Source organism: Hippopotamus amphibius, chromosome 4 (genome assembly GCF_030028045.1).
Source record: "Hippopotamus amphibius kiboko isolate mHipAmp2 chromosome 4, mHipAmp2.hap2, whole genome shotgun sequence".
Lineage (NCBI taxonomy): Eukaryota > Metazoa > Chordata > Mammalia > Artiodactyla > Hippopotamidae > Hippopotamus > Hippopotamus amphibius.
The window spans coordinates 16,518,491-16,533,178 of record NC_080189.1 but is presented as its reverse complement, the minus strand read 5'-3'; the positions used below and the strand labels follow the sequence as shown (position 1 = coordinate 16,533,178).

The 14,688-nt window shown below is 44.6% G+C and overlaps 1 protein-coding gene across 2 annotated transcripts in view; it reads right to left on the bottom strand.

Annotated features, from left to right (window-relative positions):
• The window catches only part of DGKI (diacylglycerol kinase iota), a 456,175-nt gene extending 446,806 nt beyond the window's left edge, over positions 1–9,369 (bottom strand). For both annotated transcript variants that reach the window (XM_057733401.1, XM_057733402.1), the window contains exon 1: positions 8,966–9,369. In XM_057733401.1, coding sequence (XP_057589384.1) covers positions 8,966–9,369 — 404 coding nt within the window. The remainder of the gene's footprint in view (positions 1–8,965) is intronic.
• Between the last annotated feature and the right edge of the window lie 5,319 nt (positions 9,370–14,688).

The window sequence follows — 14,688 nt, the reverse complement described above, 5'->3', positions numbered from 1 at the left end:
GTCTATAGTGGCTACTGGAATGGGCGAGAACAGTGATATCTGTTGCTTTTTGGTCACTGGGAGAAGAAGGCAGGGTGAATGGGGAAGGTAGGCAGCCCCCTGGGTGTTCACTCTGCCTGGGAAGACCACATTCTGCAGCTTTTGGGGTTCAACATTCTTCTGCTTCCTAACTTCAGATGCTGAGGATGGTGTTTCCACAGGAAAGAAACAAATACGCTACAGCTTATTGATTGAGAGGGGGCCAATTTAAGAGGAAGAAACTTTTAAATCAGGCTCTCTTCTCAAAAACCTCTACAGGGAGTGCTCTCTGTCTGAGAGAGACTGCCTGAAACCCCATCATGTACATAAGGACAAAGATGAGAACATGGTTCTTTCGATTTGAAGAATGTTCTGGAAGTTTGTCTTCAAGCGATACATGGAACCCTTTCCAACTGCTTCCACTTAAGCTTAGGTAAAGCTCTTTTTTTGAAAAAAAAAAAAAAAAACAACTTTAAACAAATTGCTTTCAAGTGTTTTTAAAACAAAAATTAATTTTTCCATAGAATTTTGACATTTTTTAAAAATTGTATTTATTTATTTCGGCTGTGTCGGGTCTTAGTTGCAGCATGTGGGATCTTTTTTAGTTGCAGCATGCGGACGTCTTAGTCTCAGCATGCACTTGAGGTCTAGTTTCACCACCAGGGATCAAACCCAGGCCCCCTGCATCGGGAGCTCAGAGTCCTACCCACTGGACCCACCAGGAAGTCCCAGAACTTTGACATCTTACGTACAAAGGAATGACACATTTTAAAATGTTCTTTGGACCTTGCAAGAAGTCTATTTTCTGACTATTTCCTGAAGATCTACATGATACACAAAAGCAACCAAACTGCCTTAACTTTGCCTTTTGAAGAAAAAAAAAATGGACTTACTTCCTCAATACTTACCTCACAGTCCTAAGCCAGTTTTATTTGCTCAACAAATATTTAATAATCTTCTAAAATTAAAAAAAATAAAATATGTTCTTTGGTCTGGCTGAGATAACTGATAACACATCCCAGGAGGCTGAGCCTTCCGTTTCTGAAATAATCCAGGACAGGTAGCGTCTGGGAAGGTTTTTTTCTCTGATTGCCAGGACACGGCAGCCAGCCATTGTCTGCAATACAAAGAAGACATCATCCAGCCAGGCCAGCAGAGAAATAACCTCTGTCCTGGGATCCCTGGTGACAGCCTATTTCTAGTACCTCTGTCTTTATCTACTTAATCCATCCCTGACACTGCGAAGCTCTGAGACCCCTGTTCCCCAACCCTCCACGTCTGGCTTCCTGCTCCCAGACAACCAGCTGGGCTGTGGGCCGCTGCCCCCTGATTCCTCTGCTCACTGAGCCTGTCTTCTCCGACCTTGGCCTTCTGTCTGATCCGATTTCCAGAGCACTCAGAAGCTGCTTTCTCCTCTTCACATCCTTTAGGAGGAGTGAACTAGTTTTTAATAAGTTGGGAAAGGAAAAGTGCATATTCTGTACTTTAATGAATGCCGAAACCTGTAAATTAAATTTCCTAAGTGTATATCTATCTCATTTTTCAGGTTATCTGAATACTTTTATCACTAGGTACCAACACTTGATGAATGTTCAATAATTTGAAGAATAAAAATGAAATCCGGGGGTGGTGAGATGAATTGGGAGATCGGGGTTGACATATATACACTAGTATGTATAAAATAGATAACTAATTAAAAAAACCCCACGAAATCTGCTCCTTAACTGGGCTTAAGTACGGATGATACCACTCTAACAAACACTCACAGAAAGTACTTTATGACAGGGAGCATTATCAGCATCAACCTTCAAACAATCATACAAGGTAGGTACTATTGTCCTTATCATAGACTGGGAAACTAAGGCACAAGAGGGGTTAAGTAACTTGCCCGTGATCCCACAGCAGGCAGAGGTGGAGAACTGAACCCAAGAAGTAGGGCTCCAGAGCCAGGGCTCTTAGCCACTACTCGACCTCTCGTGGAATTGAAGAGTAAGAATAATGAGATTTGACTGCAGTTTAATCACTATTTTAAACTTTGACTGTTTCCCCCTCCACCCAACGAAAGCCATACCATTAACGTTATAGCTTAACTTAGAATTGGTTCCTTATCAGAGCATTATTTATGAGTCTGAAAATCTAAGGGCAATTCTCCACTTGAGCAAAACCCACGGAGTTTAGGCACAAGAACTCCACAAGTCCCCGTCTACAAGCTGTTGCCTTTAAGCCTGGATGGGAGGGGGAGCTGGGAGAAGAAAGGATACATGTCTATGTATGGCTGAGTTCCTTTGCTTTGCACCTGAAACTATCACAACATTGTTAACTGGCTATACTCCAATATAAAATAAAAAGTTAAATAAATACATAAAAGCTGTTGCCTTTAAAAAAAAAAAAAAAAAACAGTATTTGCTCCATTTCAAAGGCCCGCAAAACCTCAGGGCTGGAAGGAAAAAACATTAAAAATTAATCTGCAAAAAGCCTTCTTCCCACCTCTACCCAACCACAGCTCCCTCCCTCAGCTGATACACACACCCCTGATGGGTTGACTTTTTTCTAAAATTACCCAACCAGTGCTCATGCCACCCCTCTGAACACTGGATGTCAAGAAACTCACCAGCCATGCTTCAGGTGCTTTATATGAATAAAAAGTAGCTGGCACTTTTTTCAGACTTTGCTATTAAACGAGTTAAAATCAAAACACAGGTTTAGTTGAGCATCACAAAATTGACTGAGAAATTCCTCCTCAAATAACTTTTCCACCCAAGTCAGTCAGGTGAGTTGGAAGAAGAGAAGGGGTGAAGTAATATAGAAAGTAACCTTGGATCAGCTGGACCACGGTCAGGGCAGATCCAGGAACATGGGGCAGCCATCTTTCTGCCTGTCTAAGCTCCACTCACAGAAGGACAAGTCAACAGAAAATTCCCTGAGGAGAAAATCAATGATGCCCCTTGGAAAGGGATGAGACAGACAGAGAGCCGGAGAGCTAATTAGTGCTACTCAGAAGGCAAATTAAGGCCTTTTCTTTGACAAGCTGCAAATAGCTGGTTAAGCAAGAGATTCTGCCACCCCTCTCCAGCCGCCAACAGCTGGCTAAACGGCTGGCAGGTACTTACACAGGAAGTTGTAAACAGAAACAGTCCTGGGCTGTTGGACAAAGTGTACATGAGAAAAAGGCAGACTTTTCTCTGAGTAGAAAGGAAAAGTCACAGTTGAGATGGACAGGGAACGAATAACACAGTAGTTTATTTAAAGAAGGTGAATAAATTCATTCATTCAATAGATATTTATCCAACACCTACTGAGCACTAAGAACAGGATTCAGAGATTCAAATGATAAGGTGCAATTTCTGTCCTCAAAGGAGCTAACTTAGCGGGGAAGAATAAGACATTTAAAGTTAACTCTGTGCAAGTCACTGTGCGGCGTTCTCTACATAAAGTAACTCATTTAATTCTCCTAACAAACCTCTAAGATAGGTATTACTATTACCATATGAGCCTCAAAGGGGTGACATAACATTCCCACGATCTGCTAGAACATGCCAGGTTCAAATCCTAGTCCTAAGTCCCAGGACAGAAAATTACAAGTATGAAAGCATCATGTGAGGACAGGAGAGGACCAACCACCTACCAGAGAAAGCGGACCCTTTTGAGTTCAAGCCTATGGAGGAGTTTGCCTGATGAACAAGCCAGGGATAAGTTATAGGAGCGTTATGTGCAAACAGACCTAACTTGGCATTTTTCTTTCTTTAATCTTCTTCTCTGTTGCGTGTGTTTGTTACGCTTTGCGATAGGCATAACATTCCAACCAGCTCAAACAATTCAACAGTTCAAACAATTCCAACCAGTTCAAACAATTTGAAATTAGTCCATTTTTATAGTTACTTCAAGCAAATTCAACTTCAAAGGAACATAGAAAAGCCTAACTGCTTAGATTTTGCTTTGCTCCCTACCTTCTTCCCAGAGCTATCCATTCACATACCACCATTAATACAGTAACTACTGTCCTAAAACTATAATTACAGGGTCTCAGAAAAAATAATTAGGATCAGTGTTACCAAGGCAAACCCGTGTAAGAAAGCAAATGTCACAGCCCAATATGTAGGCAATGGTCCTTCCGGATGCTTCCAGTCTCACAGTGAATGCTTCTGAATCTACTTCAAGGACACCTTAAGGTTGGGTAAGGAATGTGTATCCCAGCTTCCAGCCAAGAAAAGCCTCGTAGGTGCAGCTAGCCTGGGCCCTTACTAGGAGTCCTCATTTTTTCAGATTAGAAAGTAAAGTGTTCCAAAGAGCTAGCTCTAGTCTAATTGAATTTGACCCTATGAGGCAGTGAAGCTGTTGCCACAGCAGAAATGAACACCAGCAAAGCTCCCACCAACTTCGTCCTCCCCTGATGCCCCAGGACCCAGTGCTGTCATCCTCCCATGTGAAAACCAAGCCTCTGAAAGATCAATTAGAGCAGATTAAGGACGCTGGACAGTGGTTCAAGGGCAGTCTTGCCTGGTGTGTGTCTTGGTGGAGGAAGTCTACACTTAGCCGAGTCCTAAGTAATTACTGAGGAAGGAAGCAGTAAATTAGAACCAAGGTTTTTATCTGATCCTGAAGTCTCCAAATATCAAACAAATATGTAAAGAACAGACAAAAAAATTAAAAATAAAAACATTTACAAAGGAGGACACTGCGTACTGATATTCAGGAAAAGAAAACCTCCCCCCCCGTACACTATTGATTCCCACCCAAGGAAGAACAATGTCCGTGCTCTCCTACTCGGCTTTCAACATCCCAATAGTCTTCCCTATAATCACAATCTTGTGCTGCAGGACGATACTATGTTCTTATCAACCTGTAAAGAATGAGAGGCCCTTTTTCACCTCACAGCATAATCTAAGAAGTTAAATGCTCCCTGCTTCTACTTTTACCTCACACTAAAAACTCCCTTTCAGGAGGGTCTGGTATTACCATCCTGGTTTATAAGCAGAGAAACTGAAGCACAGGCATCACTATCTCGTAAGTAACAGTAACTGTCCAGTCCTCCTTACAAACGTCATCATTTATTCTGTGCTGCTCAGAAAGGTACAGACAGGCCAACTCTTCACTTGGATCTAGGTTCACCTACACAACACCTGTGTAGTTTTATTAAAAGGCGTATAAAACTCTAACATGGGTATCTTCAGAGAGATGGCAGGTGTCATGTAGGTGGTTTTGTTCGCAGAAGCAAAACCAATATATTTTCTGGTGGTCATGAATTTATATTTATTTCTATTTCTGAAAGAGTAGAGGAGTTCCTTAAAATCATATGGCCAAAGGGACACGGTCCAAAGAATAAAGTATACAAGAGATAATAAATAATGACCTGTGACATATGGTGGAAGAGGTAAAAGAACAGCTTACCCTGCACACATGCAGACACAGACACCCAAGGGAAGAGTTCAAACCAGAAGTCAATGTTTAGAGAAGCATGATGGGATCTAAAAGGAATGTCATTCAGAGTCAGATCTGGGTTAAAATTCTGCCTCCTACCCAAGCTCTAAGCCTCAGGTTCCTTTGTTTATAAAACAGAAATAACCATGATCACATCATAAGACTGTCATGAAGAGTAAATAAGATGTAACATACAAGAATACTTAGCACAGTGCCTGGTACACGGAAGACAATGAACACCAGCTACCTTCTCCTTCCCCTCCCCTGCGTGTTTCTAAATGATTTTTTTTTTATTTTACTGACTTAAATGGGAATCCTTACAGTGGTTAAGAAAACAACAGTTCCTACACGTTATATAGTCATCAGCCCATATGAATCTGTTGCAGCACTGTAATTTGCAAAGAAAAAGGAAGTAGTAATTTTAAGAGAAAAGTACCAGCTCACTTGCACTGCCTTCTAAAACCTTCAGCTTTACAGTCTATGGAGACTATTTGCTCTAGGGGAGCAGAATCTGAAATAAAGGAAACATTCTCATGGGAAAAATGGTGCCCCCAAAAAGAAAGAGAAGATAATGAGGGGAAATCGAGGGGTATATAATGGAGTTTATTTTACCTAACAAAGTAAAAGTCAAGCAAAATGAATAATCTGCCTCCAGAAATGGTTATTTAAAGGTTTTTTTGTAAAGGGCTCTGGTTCCTAAAAAGACAGGAGTCACTGCCTATGCCCACCCACTCCTCATTTATTTTTAAACCCGAGCTTATATGTTCCTTAGCAACAGAAGGAGCAGATGAGACCCCCCTACACACACGCACATGCACACCATCTCCCCTGGCCCCCTTCTTCTCTCCTGTCAAGTGTCATTCTGCAAACACCCATGTTCTTCAAAGGATATTTTTGACCACCTGCAAATCTCTTCTTCCCCACCTCAAATGACCTCCCTTACACAGCAGCCATACTTCACACCCTAACTGAACCCTTTCACTTAGATTCCACTCTGTTAGGTCTTCCGGACCCCTCTCCATCAATCTCCACCAGTCACCGTCCTCAGGCACCCCCCAGAAGTGAGGGATGTGGTCCTCACTGAGGAGCTAACGCCCAACTCCAGCCAAAGCTGCTCTTTTCTTACAGACCGTTCATTAACCCAGCAGCGAAGTGGCCAGGCCCAGCTACACCTGAGTCCAGCTACACCTGAATGGGTAGGCCATTCACCATGACTCTAAAAAAAAGCATCACCATCATCAAAATGGAGACACTCTCCAGGTTACCCAGGACAAACACGTGCCAAATGAAATACCTGCCTTTTGCTGTCTTTTCTCTGACTTTGAGGCTCCCTAGCCTTCTTTGGCTGGGCATGATGGCTTATGAGTTCAAAGATCAATTGTTTAGCCTTTGGAAAAAAAGAACAGAGCAGCAATCCTCAGATATTAGTGTGCTTATGCACTGCCTGAGGAGCCTGTTTAAAAGTCCCACCCACAGAGAGTTTGATTTTGCAAGTGTGGGGTGGTGGGCATTTTTAACCAGCCACCTGAGGTGATGCTGTTGCAGGAGGCTTCCTGAACTGGGAACTGTAAAGCTTTATTTAAAAGGAAATGATGTTCACCAAGTAGGATCCACCTCTGTGGATGGTAAGGCAGATGCAGTGTTATTCTTTCGCTGCAGAAAAATACCGTGTCTGGGTCTATGTCTATGTTTGTGCATGCACACCTTTACACATGCATGCGTGAGCATGCAACCTAGAAAGCCATGGCCCCACACACTACTCATTTCCAAGAGAGAGGCTCAGGGAATGACCCCTGCCAAGAGGCGAGCTGAAATGATTTCCCTTGCAAACTCCGGCTTTGTAGCTCTACCCAGCGAGGAGTCTGATTATGAATACCAATGACACAGGAAGGATTCTGGGCCCAGGAGCCCAGACCCACAATGTGCTTTGCATTATCAACCACCCCTTCCAATTCACAGTTCCTAAATTAGGCTGAACGTAGCCCCTGGTCCCCGAAGGGCCAGACAGGCCATCATAGCTAGGAAGTAGAACTGCTTGTGTCCTAGCATACCTCCCTAGAGCTACCTCACTCTCCACCACCTGTCTATTTTTAGAAACCAAAAATATAAAGAGAAAGATCCATTTTGTCTCATCTACACTAGTAACTAAAAGAGCAAGTCAGGTGGGAAACTCCCTCAATGCACAGTGAACAAAATGCACGTGGGGGATGAGGGAGCAACACCCTCCCCAGGGAGACTGTTTTCGGAGTCGTCAGGAGCCAACACGGAGACACAGAGCACATGCCCTAGTGACCAGGGCCTCCTGTCCAGGCGATGCCTATGGGGATCCCAGTGATTCACACACATGCCCCCAGAAATACAACACACACCCTCGCAAACCCACACACCTCTGTCATCTGCTTTTGCTTACATAATAGCACATGGTGTGACAGGCTTAATACTTTACATGGGTTTCTGGAAAGAATTGCTAACCCAAAATAAGGAAGGTCACAAGGATGCTTTTACTGACCCCTTTTCAAGAAACACTCCGAGTCCGAGCAAGTGCACATCTTTGTAATTCTATGTTTGTTTATCACCTCAACTTTTAAAATCAACAAGCAGGAAGGGTCTCCAAAACTCTCCAAACCTATCAATATCTTTATTCTTGCCTGAGAATGGGGGTAGGGGGTACAGAAAACCTACTGGATCCTCATTTCTCATTCGTGAATCCTGACACAATTCGGGGTAGTCTTTTGGCATCACTGGGTGGCCATTTATCCCACACTGTCCTTGTCTTGCAAATACACCCATCCTAGGGGCAAGCATGGCCCCATTCTCGCCCTCCCCCCTTATTTGCTCGCAGGCTCTCCAAGCTGTCCTTCTGGGCACACCCAGGAGAGAGGGACAGAGCACGTGTACGTGTGACCCCCCGGAACCAGTTGCGTATCTACAGACATAGATTCCCAACGACTCTTCCTTAATGGGATATTCCGATGCAGGTCCAACTTCCATAAGGGTTTCTCTTCAGGATAGAGCACTGTTCTTTTCTGCCTGTCCATGATCTCAAGTATCAAGTTAGTGCCAAAGGTTCACCCAGTGAAATCGGCAGGGTAGGGGGAGTGGCTGAAGATGACCCAGGTTCAGGGACAACTTTGAGGACTTCTCTCAAGAAAACCTGGCATCGGTGGGTGTGCACCCTCCTCATGCACACACACACACACACACACACACGCACGCACGCACTTTTATTGTTGTTGTTCTGACCTCAGGGATCCTCAGTCTTCTCTCCAGTTGGGGCGGGGGCGGGGGGGGCGGGAGACAGGGGGAACCTGGTGCACGTAGCCTCCCTCCAGCCCAGAAAGATGGGATGAGAAGTGAACACCAAGCCCAGAAGGGGGAGGGAGAAGGAGAGAGAAAGAGAGAGGGAGGGGGAGAGAGAGAGCGCGCGCCAGGTGCCCCCAAGTCCGCGGAAGCGCCTTTCCAGGGCGAAGAGCGGGTCTCGCGCCCCGCGGCGGCACCTGTCTCCCGGCTGCGGGGCTCGCGCGCCTACCTGTAAGAGACCTGCTTCCGGAAAGTTAAGTTCCGCAGCTTCTCCTCCAGCGCCTCGTCCTTCTCTTTCGGACCAGCGGCCCCGGGCTCTTCCAGGGCAGCGGCCCCCGCCGCCGCCGCTGCCCCCGCGCCCCTCGGGTCCGCGCCGCCCTCGGCGCCCAGGCAGCAGCTCCCGGCGCCGCTTCCGCTGCTGCTGCTGCCGCCCGTCGCCCCCTTCTCCTCTCCCGCCGAGGAGCTGGGGTTCATGGCGACCGCTCCGGCGGCCGCGGAGGGAGCCGAGGCAGCGCCGCTGCAGAGGCCGGGCCGGCGGACGGCGCGGGCGGCCGCCGCCACCGCAGGGGAGCGAGCAGGTCCGCGCGCCGCTGGCAGGGGCGGCAAATGGCAGCCCCTTCCCGCAGCATCCATCCGCGGCGGCCCCGCACCGGGGCATTGTGGGAAACTCCGTGCCTCCACTCCCCCTCCTCGACCAATCAGAGGCCACCTCCCTCCGCCTCCCCTCTCCCTCCCGGCTGCAAACCCGCGCCCTCCCGCCCCCCTGGCATTTTCCTAAATCGGGAGCACCGGCCAGGGCCGAACCTGAGCTCTGACCTGAGGCGTCGGGTCGCGGGAGAGGTGGAAGGAGGGCAGGGAATGAGGACCCGCCGAGTTGGGGGCGCCGACAGGGGCAGCGAGAGAGGAGAGCTCCGGAGGGAAATTCGGAGGACAGCGTGCCGCACCCCGGTTAATCCACGAGGAAGTGAAGACCGGGAAGGGAGAGGTGCCCTGCCCAGGCGGCCGGCCCGGGAGCGGTAGCGCCCACCTTGGTCCCCGTCCCCTGATGCCTGATGTCCGCCAGGGCGGCATTCTCCCCACCGCCGCTGCCCGACCGTGCGGAGCCGGAGCCTGGCAGAAGTCTCCCTACGCGGGAAACCCTGGGGGGAATGAAGCGGTCGGTGAGAACCTGGGAGAGAATCCGTGCGCAGGGTAAATGAAGGGATGATGAGGGCGTCAAGTTTAAGATGCAGGCGAAGAGCCTACCTCCTCTCTCAGAGCGAGGGCTGGGACCCTTTCATCCCTGAATCCCCCAGCCCAATGCCTTCCTTACACATAGGAAGGTCTTCCTAAACAGCTATTCATAGCTTGAATCAGATCACAGGGCCCTCAGCGAAGTAGAAAAACTGAGAGGATCCAGGAGGCAAAGGGAGGACGTGAGCACTGGGTGCTGCTGGCGGAGCCCGGAGGCGAGGAAGAGCCTGCTCAAGGAGGGGCTTCCAGCCTCTTCGGACCCCACTGCCAAAACAAAGCCAAGCTTGCAGTCTCTGCAGATTTAATTGTCCACCGGTCTCGCTTTTGTTTCTAAGATTATCAAAAACTCTATGAGGTTTGAATGATGTGCTACAAAGTGTGTGAGACAGATAGTTTTCCAAATTAGGAATTTCCATACAAGAATCACTGCTGGCAATAAACACGAGAAAGATTCATACTTAAGGCTAAGTGTAGTAACAAAAATATACGTATTCAACACATGGACAGGCGATGAGAGAACCAAACCAGTGAAGAAATTCAGGTCGGTGCTGCCGACCCCAAACCAGCTGCTTGATTTTTTTCCCCTTTATTTTCTCATGACTAGAATTAGGAGATTGAATAAGATACCTCAAATCTCTCTTAAGCCCCACATTCTGTAATTGTCTTCATAGGTAGGTACATTATAATAAGCCAAGGGTCAGGACATTTCCAGAGTGGAGTAAGGAAAGGTAATAATAACAAAAATAATTTAAAAAAACAGCTAATGGTTATTAAGCCTTTGTTTTTACAGGACAAATGTTGCGCTAAGCACTTCACATGCCTGTCTCTGCTTTTCACAGTACACCTCGAATGTATGCTCCCTATTGCTCAGACTTGTGCAACTAGAAATTGGCAGAACCATGTGTTACACCCAGGCTGCCTGATTATAGGTCTTTGCTCCCCACACCCCTATCCCCTCACCCCCAACTCTCCCCCACCCCCCCCCCGACACCCCCTATGCAGCATGCCCCATTTTCAGAGGAGAGTGGGCATATTAAGTCATGTTAAATGAGATCTGTTAATATCTAGTGTATGGTAACACCAAGGAAACGTCATCTTACCTGAATTACTAGGCAGCTTCCTAACTCCTCCTTCCTAATAGACAGCTCTCCATACCTCCTCCCATCAATTCTCTAGCTCAACCCCCAGATACTTCTGATATGTTATCTTCTACCTAAAAGTCTTCCAATTACATCATATTGTCGTTAGGGCAAAGGTCCAACAACCCCTTCACTGATTTTCAAAGCCACATTAGTGGGTGGTATGGCAGCCCTGCCTACTTCCTTCCACCCTGTCCTGATAGTGCCACTTTGAACTGGACTGTGTGCCAGTCCCAGATGCTCTCTACTCTCTCTGCTCCCATCTTTGCACACATGGGTCCTCTGCCTCCTGTTCCAAGCTCCTCCCATCCCTAATATTAGCCTAGCTAACTACATGGAAACAACCTAAATGTCCATCAACAGATGAATGGATCAAGATGATGTGGTACATATATACAATGGAATACTACTCAGCCATAAAAAAGAATGAAATACTGTAATGCCATTTGCAGCAACATGGATGCAACTAGAAATTATCATACTAAGTGAAGTAAGTCAGGAAGAGAAAGACAAATAGCATATAATATCATGTAAGACATATATAAATGATATATCACATATGTGGAATCTAAAATATGGCACAAATGAACTTATCTACAAAACAGAAACAGACTCACAGACATAGAGAACAGACTTGTGGTAGGGGAAGGTGATGGGAGAGGGAAGGACTGGGAGTTTGGGATTAGCAGATGTAAGCTATTATATATAGGATGGATAAACAACAAGGTCCTACTGTAGAGCACAGGGAACTATATTCAGTATCTTGTGATAAACTATAATGGAAAAGAATATTTAAAAAAGAATATATGAGTATAACTGAGTCACTTTGCTGTACAGCAGAGATTGGTACAACATTCTAAATCAACTACACTTCAATATAAAAATTAAATTAAAAATTATAAATTCAATTTTAAACTATAATAAGATACCATTTTTTAGAAATAACAATTTGAAAATAGGTGGTATTGGGACTTCCCTAGTGGCACAGTTGTTAAGAATCCACCTGCCAATGCAGGGGACACGGGTTCAATCCCTGGTCCAAGAAGATCCCACATGCTGCACTAAGCCCATGTACCACAACTACTGAGCCTGTGCCCTAGAGCCCACGAGCCATAACTATTGAGCCCACGTGCCACAACTACTGAAGCCTGTGTGCCTAGAGCCCGTGCTCCGCAACAAGAGAAGCCACCACAAGGGGAAGCCCATGCACCACAACAACAAGTAGCCCCCGCTCCCTACAACGAAGACCCAACACAGCCAATAAATAAATAAATAAATAAATAAATATTGAAAGGAAGGAAGGAAGGAAGGAAGGAAGGAAGGAAGGAAGGAAGGAAGGAAGGAAAGAAAGAAAGAAAGAAAGAAAGAAAGAAAGAAAGAAAGAAAGAAAGAAAGAAAGAAAGAAAGAAAGAAAGAAAGAAAGAAAATGGGTGGTATTGGTTGAGGGGTAGGAAAACCAACACTTTCTCAAATTGTTGGTATAGTTTGGTATAGTCTCCAAAGGGTAGTTTGGAGAGATGCATCAGCATCTGAAATGCTAACCTAATTGACCTAGCAATTACACTTCTAGGAATCTATTCTCTGATATCCTTGAAAGTGTACACAAAAAATTTAAGATTAAAAACAACCTAAGTGTTTGTTAATATAGGACTAATTACTTAAATTATCATTCACCCAAATAATGAAATTCTCTGCAGTCATGAAGAGGAATAAGGCAAACTGATAAGGTACTGATACAAAACAATCTCAAAAATATAACTAAAAAAAACAGAGTTCAGAGTACTTAGTATGCTACCATTTACAGAAAAAGAGATGATAGCTACAGATATAATATTTCAGGAAACATATATAAGAAAACAGTGATAATCAGAGTTGAGTAGCCTGAGCTAGAATCTTGAGTTTTGCTTGATTAAATAAATACATACCAATAGAAGACAGAATGTCCCCCAGGCTAGCAGGAAAGTCAGCTGGACCAATAAGGTGTGTGTTTGCATGTTTAAAGAGTGTATCAGCAAAGATGGGCTACTGCACAAAGGAAAACAGAGTTAAAAAAAAAATGATCATTGAAAATGCACTCGAATTTAAGACAGAGAAGAAAAGAGAAACCTACACCTGAGAAGCACAAATAATTCCAGCATAAGACAAATGAATTCTTGTTGTGGGTGGCCTTCTGAGAAGTTACTTAAAATATCAGTTATCCTTTTAGACAATTATTTTCCTTTTTGTTTTTCAGCGGCCACTAAGCAACCTTGTAGTTATTCATTCAATTTCTTAGTTACCTTGACTCTAAAAAGTGGAATCCTTGGGCATAGGTCAAAAGCACCCTGATCACTAGAGAAGAAATTAATCTTCAGGTTTAAAAATGTGTTGTGTATGATTTTGAGGAATATAAGTACATAAACAAGAAAATGAGCTTCTCTGAGTATATTGGAAAACGCTGCTTCTCATCTCAGACCTCCCCTGGAAAAATTCTCCATCACTGGACCCAAAGCCATGCCCCACTAGGTGGGCTCCTTACCTTATCTTTCTATTATTAATTACTGTTCATTCTAAAATAGGTATCATCACAGTCTTACACACCAAACTTGAGTCTCCCAAATTCTAGGCCTGATCAAAATGGCTTCAAGCATGAAATTTTAAAGAAAGAAAAAAAATTTTTTTAGAGTTTAGACAGCAAGACAAGTCATAAAGAGAACATTATATTTAACATTTTTAAATGTATGTAATGATTAAGAATTTTCAGGAAATAACACAAAATCATGTTTGCTTTTTTAGAAAGCAAGTAACACATAAGCCACACATTACACACATATACCCTCCCCCCCCCCAACACACACACACACACACACAAACACACCATGTAGGGTCTAAGTTATCTAAAGACCAACCTAAGGTTAACAGAGCTTTGGAAAATATTGTCACTAAAGGAAAAAAGAAAGGGAAGTTTCCAGGGTTGAGCTGACGTGTGTAAGCTTATCCCTGCCTCCCGCCTCTATACTTGCTAAATAACTTTGCTGCCTGGAATGCTCTACCTAAGAGATTCCCAGACTTTCTCAGTTTACAGACCCCTTAGCATCTCAGTAACTATTTTTTCAGGCACCTCTAGACCAAAAGAAGAACCTAACATTTAGATTTATTAGGTAGGTAACAATTTAATAAGCATTTATGCCTTAACAACCCCAGTCGCTGTTTAAAAAGTGACACATGTAAATTCAAAGGAAAAAAATAATGTTTGTATTTCATTCTTAAATAGCCCAAATTACTTACTAATGAGATAGTAATGGGTACAGTACAACTTCTCAAACCTTGGAATTGTATGAGACACCACTTTGCTTTTTATCAAAGCAACCACTGAAAACCCAGCTCTGCCAAGATAATAATGTCATTGAAAAAATGTAGCATGATCCAGTGTTGAAACTGTCAACTACCTTGAGCTAGTAGTTGGCATGGAGTCTAACAGAGGTTGAGTATCCCTGTTTGCCCTGAAAATCTTAAATATCCGGCAATGCCCCTGTGAATTCACAGCAGATACCTGAGAACCTCCACGGAGTTCAGAAACCACGGCTCCATCCCAATATTT